The 12,770-nt window shown below is 33.7% G+C and overlaps 1 protein-coding gene across 1 annotated transcript in view; it reads right to left on the bottom strand.

Annotated features, from left to right (window-relative positions):
• Nucleotides 1-8,638: 8,638 nt before the first annotated feature.
• The window catches only part of LOC136042208 (general vesicular transport factor p115-like), a 93,254-nt gene continuing 89,122 nt past the window's right edge, over nt 8,639-12,770 (bottom strand). Inside the window, exon 15 of the mRNA XM_065727143.1 lies at nt 8,639-8,797. Within this exon, the coding sequence (XP_065583215.1) occupies nt 8,753-8,797 (45 nt within the window). The 3' untranslated portion in view covers nt 8,639-8,752. The remainder of the gene's footprint in view (nt 8,798-12,770) is intronic.

Here is a 12,770-nt window from a genome sequence, read left to right as displayed (position 1 = left end):
GATTATAAATCCATTAGATTATAATAATCCAGCGATTATTAAATCGCTTCTAACCTCATCGAACGCTCTCCTAAGATGTAAAAACGCAGACAATGATCTTCTCACTTTTTCCAACCAAACATCTAATCTTCAGCATAGAATCTTGCAAAAGCAGTTATCCAGACTGTTACAAGTGAGTATTTCTATTGCTCTGATGTGAGGACACATCAACTTTCTTAAGAAGCGGGATTACAATTGAAGTTGACCATTTTAATGGCAACTGAGGCTTTTAAAAAATACAAGAAAGTGTTATAGATATGAATGAAAAGGTCCATGTCCTGCTTCAAGTCCAGAGACGAGGGGAAGTATCTTTTCCAGGTGCAGATGGTTCGTTCATGTTCCTCAACTTCATCCAAATTTCCTCCTTTGAGATATTTATTACAAGATATATATAAAGGACTACTTGCAAATGAGCTAAAGAAACAAAAATCCTACCTCTTACTCACCTGAGGCAACTCGGGAACCTCGAATCCAAATTACAAAAGTTAGATATTTCGGATCTATATCTAAGAGCCATCGTCAGACTTCAAACAAAACACATGACCATTGAAACTAAAATTAAAACAGTCTTAACATAATCACTTCAAGCAAGTTCAAAGAGGACTCAAGAAATAATAAGACAACGAACAATTCATTCAGATTGAAACAAATCAAGAGTTTTTTTTTATACAATTCTGAAAAAAATATGCCAGCCTTACCTCTCACAGAGACTGTCTATCTAGTCTTTACTTTAATAAGCCATGGTTCTCAAGTTTTCATTCACTTCCACTAAGTTGATTTTACTTCAAAAATAAGCCTTTTTTTGCAGCTAACATAAAAGGTCTTTTTGATATAAGTTCATTGGCATTGACTATTGGCTTTCCAATGTAATATGTTAGATCATTCTAATTAAATTTCTGCATAATAAATCAAATGAATATTCTTTCAAATCTTCATGTAAGGAATTATCATTACTCTTTTTAATTTTCATTTCTACTGCCTCTCGAACAACCTGTTAACACCCAAACATAACTAATGAGGGCGGTGTTTCCAAAAAGCTTTGTGTCGTTAGGATCTTAGAAAATTTGGCTGCTTAGGGCCACATCAAAAGAACAGGGAAAACTGTTAAAATTTAAAGCTTGGGTTACACTATCCTTATATTGTTTTTCCAAATTTGTTCCAAGGCGTTTTTCCAAATTTTTGGTCAGTTCTACCAACATAATAATTGCCGCAGTCACATGGTATTTGATACACCCTGTTTGACGAATCACTAGGGTCTTATATTTACCCCGGTTAATGAAATTTATGATTTTTTAAACACTTCTAAAAACTACATACATAATGCCAATATGTTTCCTTAAATCCTTGCCCCCCTTTTTTATCCTATCCCTTCTGAAATTTCTTTGTCCGCCTTTAAACTACGTGGCGTCATAATTCCTTCTAATTTAAAGTGTGACGTACATGTTGAAATATCATACATAGAACCAAGGCCATCTCCCTCCAGAAGCTCCTAAATAAATTGGGTATCCCCTCCCTATTATTTAGAGATTAATACTTCTTTGTCCACCCACATCTTGAATATGCTTCTCTAGTGTAGCACCCTGGCACCTCCTGGGAAGAATCATAAAGTAGTAGTAGTAGTAATAATAATAATAGTAGTAACAGTTGCAGTCGTAGTAGTAGTCACAAATAGTCATAGCCACTTGCAGTCAGAATGATCTGACTCTTGGTCACAGTAATAAGTAGTTGTAGACTTGTAATCACAATAGCAAGCAGGAGCAAGCAGTCCTGGTAACACGTTGTAACTGTCGCAGTCGCAAGTAGTCACAGTCATCTAAAGACACAGTTACAGTCATAAGTTGTCACAATAGCAGTATTACAAGTACGAGTAGCAATAGAAGTATTCGTAGCAGTAGTAGTAAAAGCAGTACTAGTTGAAGAAGTAGCACTAATAGCAGTAGTACTAATATTAGTATTGAACATTCTACCTAATGCCCTCAGCTGTTCTTGAAATAATACTGATACGTCCATTTGACAGCCTGCATAAATTAAGTGTGTTTTGATTTAGTTTAACATTTACCTCTATACTCCGTGAAAGTTTCATCCTAATACCCTCAATCATTCCATAGATATTGTAGATATGCTCTTTTGAAAACCTGGATGCAAGTAATGAGCCAGATTGTACTTCACATCAAATTCGCTGTGAATTGAACCGATTTACTTCATTTTACCCCAAATTGTACCACTGGCTCTAGTTCTGTCTTGGGAATTCTAATGTTGTGTAATTTAGACACCTCTTCTTTTATTAATCACATTTAATACTGAGACTCTGACGTCTAGCATGTTTATATTATATAATTTTTCCCCACAATGCACCCATTATTCATATTTATTAGGTGCTAGCCATGCAAAAAGTGATTTTTCTTCTTATTCAAGGGGGGGGGGCAATAATTTTCTAACACAAGGTTTTCGACAATGGTGATTCAAATTTTAATTTCGATCTGATGCCTTCTGACGAGGGGTTTTAGGATCTTTTCCACAAATCCTATACAATGTTTTACTAGTAAGATTAAAAATAATAGTTATGATTCCTGAGTCAGCAAGAAATAACGTTTTTGTCTCACTGAGCTTTTTTTTAACGCGTTTTTTTTAACTTCGCTTTCATTCGTGTGCTTTGGAAAGTGAAATTGTACTTCCCCAAAATGAAGTGTGACCATGACGGAAAATATGCAATAAATTTCAACATGCATGGCTCACACAGATAATAAAACATTCGATTGCTCGTTCTTCTGATGAACGGAACGTTTTTTAAATTTTGGATCAAATATGGTAAGGCCGCGGGTGCTGATAGGAGTGGTAAATGATTTTTTTCTCTTTTTTTCTTTTTATAGAAACCCTCTATAAGAAAGCTGATAAGAGTGAGTTTGGTAATTATAGAGGCATTAGACTGGTTTCTGTAGGAAGTAAATCACTTAGTATTATGACACTTGTTAGACTCACAGATACTATGGATAAAGTTAAAAGAGACGAAAAGGGTGGTTTTAGGAAGGGGAGAGGATTCACTGTTAAATTGATAATTGAGAAGTACCTTATTCATCCAACCCCTTTAGTCATCAGTTTTATTAATTATGAGCAACCGTTTGATCCAACTAATACATGAGCTATAGTGAGGGTTTTAACCTTGTATACAGATTAAAACATCCATATACCAGAAATGTAAGCCTCCATTCTTCCTAGTCATATTTCCTTGGTCCAAGTCACATCTTCTGTTGGAATTGAAGAGCATTCTTCATTTAGTTATTCCATGGGATGGGATGTTTCATTTGGTATACCAAAAAAAAAAAAAAAAAAAAAAAAAAAATGAAACTGATTAGTACTATATACGATAACAACATTGCTGAAGTTAGGTAGGAAATGACGTTAGTAGCTGGTTTCATATGAAATCAAGAGTTAAGCAGGGTTGCGTCCTATCCTCATTTATATAGATTGACTTTGTCCTTGGGAGTATAGCCAAGGGAATGGAAGAACACAGAATCAATTGATGAAGCTATATTCTGCTAGACTTAAATTATATTGATGATTTAAGCATCCCAGACGAAAATTTTAGCAAATGAATGCATTTTTAGAAGTTTTACGAGTTCAGGGTGCAAGAATAGATTTAAAAACTAATCTTAGGAATACTAAATCGTTAAGGCTAGGAATAAGTGAAGGTGAAGAGGTGATGCCGAATAATCAGAAGACCAATAAAATTGACAGCTTCACTTACTTAGGTAGTATTATTTATAAAGAAGGCGGGTGCAAACAAGATGGTAAAAGTAGAATAGCTAAGTCCCATGGTTTTTTTTTTTCCACAGTTGAAAAAAGCTTGAAAGAATGGGATGATGAGTCTGCGAACAAAGATTAGACCATTTGTAGTTACAATGATGACTGTGGTCAAGCACGGTTATGAAGCGGGGCCGCTTCAAAAGACAGAAGGGGATTTGCGAGATGTTTTCCAGAGACATTGCCTATGTGTTGTTTTGGATACCCGAATGACTGACCGTATCTCAAACAATAAGTTGTCGGAAAAGTGCGGCAAATCCCTTTTTTAGGGCTATAATGAGAGAAAGGTTAAGATGGCTAGGACATGTTTTATGGATGGAGAATGATGAAGATAGTCCTTATCGGCAAAACCGTTTAGGGCCTAACGAAAAGCAGGTCGTCCCCGAATGGGCTGAGAGGATGTCGTAAGAAAAAATTTAATGGAAAATGGTACTTCTTGAGAAGGTGTAAAGAGGGGGGCTTTAAATAAATTGTGATGAAGAGGACCGTGGGTAGCTGCGCTGGTCTCAGGTGGCTTCATACTTCAGTGAGTTATTAGTAGTAGTAATATCTTTCTCTTAGGATAAACATTTTGATAACCGCAAGTGATGCATTGAGAAAGATTGTGGAGACTATTTAACAGAAAAATTTCACATCTCTCACAATTTAATACCAATAAATTTAATTTTTTTTATTTAAATTTATTTCCGCTAATTTTTGCACACAAGTTATGTTTCCACAAAAAATTTAGTCCAAACGATCCAAATGATGAGAAGTAGAGTGATTATAGCTTAAACTAGGAAATTACCCAATGAAGGTGGTACTGGAATCCCCCTATCGTCATTACTGGCCAACAGATGAAGAAGAACCAGCATCTATACCTTAGTTAAAAATATAGAGTATCCACAATTAATGAGATACCCTTATAAAAAAAAGCCATTAGAATTAGTTGTACCGGAAAAAACAGTCCAGAATTTTTTAGAACGCGAATCCAAGAAATAATGCATGTTTATAAGAATAAAAGCAGGCAAAGTTCATTTTGAAAAACTAGGGTTTTCATGAGGAAATAAGCTACACAATGAAATTGAAACTAAAAAGGAACAAAATTATTGTTTCGCAGATTGCGCAATAGGGATCTACGAAACGAGCTTGAATAAACTAACTCGTGATTTTTCCCATATCTGTATAATCCTAAAAACTAGGACCTTACTATTAAGTAACTGACCTTGCAACAGTTTTTTAGACAAGCATAATTGCAGACTAAAAGTTATCAATATCATGGTCAATCAAAAACTATCGAGAGACTTATAAGTTAGTCTCTCTTTTACTATAGGCTACTTATAGATTTTTCTGATCTTAAGAGAAAATCCTTTTTTGGGTCGGCTTGGTGTTTTCAGCAAAGCGCTAGTTTTAAGAATTCTACAGATATTGGAAGACTTAATAAATCTTGTGTAATCGGCAAAGCATTATATTTAATCATTACAAGTCTCAACTTCACTCTTTACTTCTGTAAGAAAAACTATTTTGGGGGGTAAAAAGATTAGGAAAAGATCGAGGTATAGTTTTTGGCAGTAGGGGGCACCAAATTAGAAAAAAAGAAATTTGAATAAAAACTAAACATACTAAGTTAAATACACATAGTACCAATTAAGAGCACATTAAGAGGGCTTAGGTTTCTTTATGAACGCATAGTTGCATTTGGAAACTAATAAAATATTAATGTTTGAATTGTTATGAACGAAAAGCATTGTGTAATTTAACTAATTAGTTTACTTGTTCATTTTCAAGGTTCACCATGGCAACGCTAGAAAAGTGTAGGACTGCTCCAAAAACCCCATTATACGAATTACCAAAAGGAAAATCTTCGAAAATTAAGTCTTCAAAAATTGATATAGGCCTAATGGGGCAATGTGAGGCAAAAACGTTTTAGTTTTTGATACCCTTGGTCATTTAAAAATAATATTAATACCGTTCGAAAATATACAAAAATACTACGGTAGTGCAAAATCCTTTGAGATCCATGACTTAACATAATTTTGTAGACACATTTTTGTTTTTTGAAACCAATCACCGGGTTGACCTAAACCATATTTTGTGAACCTCTCAACCTTTTTACCATTGTAACAGACTTAAAAATTGGTTTCAAACAGTTCGTGGTAACGAAAAGGAGCGATCCGGCTCAATAGTAACCAAAACTCTAAAAAATTGAATTTTGATATCAATAGCTACACCAAAAGAATCGCATTTTAATGCTGATTTTAAATATATAAGTTTCATCAAGTTTAGTCTTACCCATCAAGAGTTACGAGCCTGAGAAAATTTGCATTATTTAAGAAAATAGGGGGAAACACCCCCTAAAAGTCATATGATCTTAACGAAAATCACATCATCAGATTCAGCGTATCAGAGAACCCTACTGTAGAAGTTTCAAGCTCCTATCTGCAAAAATGTGGAATCTTGTATTTTTGCCAGAAGACAAATCACGGGTGCGTGTTTATTTGTTTGTTTTTTTTTTTGTTTTTTTTTTTCTTTTTCCCAGGGGTCATCGTATCGACCAAGTGGTCCTAGAATGTCGCAAGAGGGCTCATTCTAACGGAAATGAAAAGTTCTAGTGCCCTTTTTAAGTGACCAAAAAAATTGGAGGGCATCTAGGCCCCCTCCCACGCTCATTTTTTTCCCAATGTCAACGGATCAAAATTTTGAGATAGCCATTTTGTTCAGCATAGTCGAAAACCATAATAACTATGTATCTGGGGATGATTTACTCCCCCACAATCCCTGGGGGAGGGGCTGCAAGTTACAAACTTTGACCAGTGTTTACATATAGTAATGGTTATTGGGAAGTGTACAGACGTTTTCAGGGGGATTTTATTTTGTTTGGGGGGTGGGGCTGAGGGGAGGGGGCTATCTTGGAGGATCTTTCCTTGGAGGAATCTGTCATGGGGGAAGAAAAATTCAAGGAAAAGGGCGCATGATTTTCTAGCATTACTATAAGAAAACAATGAAAAATAAACATGAAAACGTTTTTTCAAATGAAAGGAAGGAGTAGCATTGAAACTTAAAACGAACAGAGATTATAACGCATATGAGGGGTTCTAAAAATACTTTAGCCTAAAGAGCGAGGTATTTAGGAGGAGATAAATACCTCGCTCTTTATGCTAAAGTATTTTTAGTAATTTCAACTATTTATTCTACGGCCTTTCTGATTCAGGGGTCATTCTTAAAGAATTGGGACAAAACTTAAGATTTAGTGTAAAGAGCGAGGTATTAACGAGGATACAAACCCCCTTGTATACGTAATAAAAATATAAGATTATGAAAGTTTGTTACGTAAGTTGCTAATTTATAAGTTACGTATAATTTTTACTAATAAAAACGTTCGTTAAAAATTAAAAATTCTAGTTGCCTTTTTAAGCAACCGAAAAATTGGAGGGCAACTAGGCCTCCTTCTCCACCCCTTATTTCTCAAAATCGTCTGATCAAAACTAAGAGAAAGCCATTTAGCCAAAAGAAGAATTAATATACAAATTTCATTTTAATAATTTATGTGCAAAGAGCCAAAACCAAACATGCATTAATTCAAAAACGTTTAGAAATTAAATAAAAAAAAAACTAATTTTTTTAGCTGAAAGTAAGGAGCAACATTAAAACTTAAAACGAACAGAAATTACTCCGTATATAAAATGGTTTGTCCCCTCCGCAATCCCTCGCTCTTTACGCTAAAGTTTGATTCTTTGTCACAATTCTACATTTTAAAACAATTAAAAACTTGACTCTTTGCCACAATTCTGCTTTTTAAAACAATTAAAAGCTTTAGCGTAAAGAGCGGGGCATTGCGGAGGGGACAAACCATTTTATATACGGAGTAATTTCTGTTCGTTTTAAGTTTTAATGTCGCTCCTTACTTTCAGCTAAAAAAAATTAGTTTTTTTTTATTTAATCATTTCTCAGGAGCCTCTGCACCATGGGTGTCGGTGTTTTATTCAAATAATAAAACTTGGTATAGTTCTGAGGAGAAAATTTTCGACCGGTGGTGTTTAATATACTGAATACCGAAGGTGAATATATAGATGTATCTATAAGTCCGTAAATCCCGCAAGAAATGCACTTGCATACAGACGTGAAACCTCGACGTGAAAAAATTTAAATCTATGAATGGGGAACGTATATATTTCAAAAACTAACATCAGCGTCAAGACTGTATCTTGGGGGGAGGGGGTTGGGATACGGGCTAACTCCCCTCGAAATATTGTACAACTCGTAAAGACGCAACAGAAATACATATAAACAAATATTAGATGTTTTTTTTTGTGTAGCCCCTCCCCCAGAACACAATCCTGGATACGGCCCTGGCACCGTTACTTAGAAGCTAATCTTGCCCTTTTTTTGATAATCAAGCATTCATTAGAAGCAATAGTGACGCTCTCAATACAAATTAAGTTGCTATTAATATATACACATGAAATCAGTAAACTAAAAAAAAACAATGTTTTCTAAAACAAAATCAAATAAAGGGAATTGGAAATATAAAGATGGGCTATCTATTCTTTTACAGATTGTGTGATGTTTTTGGCAGGCTTATTAACATTTACTGTAGTGAATCAGGTGGAAACTCTGGGTACTAACCCTTTTTTGGAGAAGCATAAGGTACTTAGTTGTTTCTTACGTTAAAAAGCAGGTCCCTCGGGAATTCTTCACCAGCCATACACATAGCTGGCTAATATCTCAGTGGCAGGTTAACAGCATATCATAAATAAATCTACAAAGACAGGAATTCTGTTAATGAAAAAAAGAAAATAAAGTACTTCGGAGAAAAGAATAAAAGAAAATCATTAATTTTATTTAACCATCCTGAAAGGAATCAAAATTTAAAAAAATATATTTAAATTAGTTCAACAAAACACACCCACAATGGAATCTTTCGTCAGTCATCTTAAACATCATCAACATCATCTAAAATTTCTTCTTCTTCTCCAACCTGTAGAAAAAATGCATTTAATTACTTGCAAAAAAGAGTGTGGTGTCTAGATGCTTAAAAACTTTTATTACCTGTTTATCTTTATATCTGTTATTTTTATATACATATAATACATGTATGTACATATATACATATAAAATATGTATGTACATATATACATATAATATATGCATGTATATATATATATATATATATATATATATATATATATATATATATATATATATATATATATATATATATATATATATATATATATATATATATATACATATATATATATATATATATACATATATATATATATATATATATATATATATATATATATATATATATATATATACATATATATATATATAAAATGAAAAGAGAAATCACCAATGCAACAACACAAACACATAAATAAACATACTCCATAAAAAATAAAAAAAAAAAAAAAAAAGAGACAGAAGGAGAAAAGGCAGACTGTTGCCCTACTCTAGTAATTAATATATATCAGTACTTGAATGAGACCTTAACCCTACTCATCCATCCAATTACATAGGTCAAACAGCATAGCCATACACAATCAACCATAAAGAATAACCCATGGACAGGCAGTCGTGTCGTAAGTAAGTATAAGTCGTCATTTACCAAATATAAAAAATAATAAAAAAGACAAATAATTCAAAGGCGACAACCCACCACAAGGGCTCGTCAGGAGAATACAGACTTGCCTATAGGTTTTTGGCACTTTAGATTCCCTACCCAGGCAAGTGGCGTGCTTACCATAAATTCCCCATGGTATCCCCGTGCTAGGTATCACCCCCAAAATATATGCCTATATTTATGGCATATATATATATATATATATATATATATATATATATATATATATATATATATATATATATATATATATATATATATATATATATATATATATATATATACATATATATATATATATATATATATATATATATATAGGCTCAAAAACCCCATATTAAAAGTTCGGCTGATTTTGGTTCAATGTTAAAGCAAGTTTCGGTTAAACCAAATACAAGAATAGGCAGCTTTGATGCCGATTCAATGTATACAAATTGTGATCCTCAAAAGGCCGAAAGGATTTCGGAGCATAAACTCAGTTCTAACCAATCCACTTCAGAAAAATCTACACTTTCTAATCAGACACTTCTTTCACTTACAGTCCTTTGTAACAGAACTTCTTTTTACTTCCATTACAGAGGCATTTTTATAGACAGAAATATAGGCTTCCAATGGGCGCCCCCTTTCACCAATTGCGGCTGATATCTTCATGGAAAACCTTAAAGAAAAGGCTATTTTGCAAAGTTTTTGAAAACCGGAATTTTGGGTTCATTTTAAAGATGATATTTTTTGTTTGTGAAAGCATGGTGCCGAATCCCTGGAGTCTTTCCTTCACTTGCCTAACTCCTTGGATGCAAAACTTAAATTTACTCAGAATCAGAGGTAGAAAGGCGTCTTCCCTTCTTAGATGTCCTGGTTCACCGAAGTGATGCATGCTCCGAGTTTGGAGTCTATAGAAAACCCATACATAGTGACCGTTACTTAGATATTTCCTCTAATCATTCTCCTCCTGTGAAAAGAGGAGTGGTAACTTCTCTAAGCTTTGCAAGTTTGTTCTCCACGTTTCCTGTATTCAAGCTTGATCATCTTAGAGATATTTTATTTGGAAATGGTTATCCAATTAGTTTAATAAATTCTGTAATTGCAAAACGTATCAAAAATTATCAGATAATGATATAGTAAACGCAAATCAAAGGGTGAATTCAGTTTATCTTGGTCTCCCCGTACGTTAAAGGGGTTTCAGACCACATTTCCAAAAATCGAAGGAAATATTATATTTATAACGAAAAGAGAAATCACCAATGCAACAGCACAAACACATTAAAAAAAAAAAAAAAAAAAAAAAAAAAAAAAAAAAAAAAAAAAAAAGAGAGACAGAAGGAGAAAAGGAAGACTGTTTTCCTAAATTAGTGATAAGTATAGACCAGGACTTGAATGAGGCCTTAACCCTACTTATCCATACAATCACATAGGTCAAACAGCATAGCCATACACAATCACCCATAAAGAATAATCCATGGAAAGGCAGTCATGTCGTCAATAAATATAAGTCGTCATTTACCAAACAATAAAAACAGTAAAGACAAATAATTCAGAGGCAACAACCCAACACAAGAGCTTTTCAAGAGAATACACTTGCCTATAGGGTTTCGGCACTTTAAATTCTCTACCCAGTCAAGTGTTGTGCCTACCACAGAATACCTATGGCATCCCCGTGTCAGGTATCACCCCAAAATATATGCCTATGAAAGAAAAAAAAAAAACAAAAAAAAAACAACAAAAAAACAAGCAAATGTAGAACAACCAAGTAACACCAAAACAAGCTTATCCTGTTAATATATTCCTCTGTTTAGCAGCAATATGTAAACTAAATGTGATAAATTTTACCAAATCACAAATATTAACTCTTTGCGAAAAACCTGAATGAACTATCGTACATCGCAAGAACTGATCAACGACTTACTGATCAACGGTTAACTCAGTACTCTGCCTTAATTAATAACACTCTTAAAAAGCAGAGAAAAACAGAAAATTTTGACTCTGCCCTCTAAGAACGCATATTTAATAATCCAGACTATACTATTTTATTTAACCAAGCTAACCCAATTTCGCATGACAAAGGCATTGTCCAGCACTACAAAGAAGTTGTTGAAATTTATAAATACGAACATTTAGGTCTAGCTTTGAACAAAGATTCAGGTGATTTAAAAACAAATGAGTTGTATTTCGGCTTTCTCAAAAGAGAAGCCGAAACTTTAGTAATCCCTAAAATAAACCTTGAACCACTTCCTCAATCACATAATCAAATACGTTATCAACCCCTTAGGTCTCACAGAGTATCCGCAAGAAATGCAGTGGTTAAAATCAGAAACCAGGTGAGCCTTCATCTGCGACTCAAGATCTGCGGAAAACCGCAAAGAATAATCTTTTTCCTTTTTATTATAATTATCTACTATTCAACGTTTAACATTCAATTTCTAGTATCATCCTTCCACCGCCCAAGGACTGATTTATACAGATATATGAGGCTGACTTTGTCTAATAAAGGTAATGTAAATCTATAACAATACAAATAGGTATTACAAAATTTCAACCCTGGCCAAAGGAGAGCAAAATTCATTGTGTCAACTACAAAGATACAGGATAAGCTGAACACTCCAGAGAAATATATCCTTACGCAAAAATAAGAATAAATCAAGAAAACAAGCACATTGGTTACATACATTGGCTGTGTAAGCTACAAGCCCATATAAAAGGCCCATTAAGTTTTTATTTCACAGATTAAAAGAAACTAAATAATAATTAAAAAAAAATAATAACAAAGACAAAAAAAAGTTCTGAATAGATCACACCAAGGAGCAGAATAATTTATATTCCCTTGGGAGCAAATTAGACAAGAGTACGTTGTGATTTAGCTAATGTTCGTGATAAATTATGTTCGAACTGTTAGGTATTGACCGTGAAAGAGGTTGTTAACCTTCTCGGGTTGAGCCTCTTATGATGTAAAATTCACTCTTCAAGTGCTCTCATTAGATATAGACTCAATACAGATCTCTCGCGAACGAATCTGCCTTGAAAAAATGCTTAAATATGCCCTATGGTTTGGAGGTCTACAATATCAAATATTTCTCTTTTTTTATCGGAACTAACACTATGAGCTTCGAGGTTGCAGTGATTCAATTTTCTTTATGTTTGACTAGAATCATCTGACCAAGGTCGTATCTAGAGGAAGAGGGGTTTTCCCCCTAACCCCAAAAAAGGAAATTTTTGTCCAAATCATAAAAACGTGATAAAAATGCAAATAAATAAACTTTTAAATGCGTTAATAAATTGCAGCCCCCCCCCCCCTCTGAACAAAAAGAGATAACTAACTATCTAAGTT

Source organism: Artemia franciscana, unplaced genomic scaffold, assembly GCF_032884065.1.
Source record: "Artemia franciscana unplaced genomic scaffold, ASM3288406v1 PGA_scaffold_75, whole genome shotgun sequence".
Classification (NCBI taxonomy): Eukaryota; Metazoa; Arthropoda; class Branchiopoda; order Anostraca; family Artemiidae; genus Artemia; species Artemia franciscana.
This window is presented reverse-complemented; position numbering and strand designations above follow the sequence as displayed.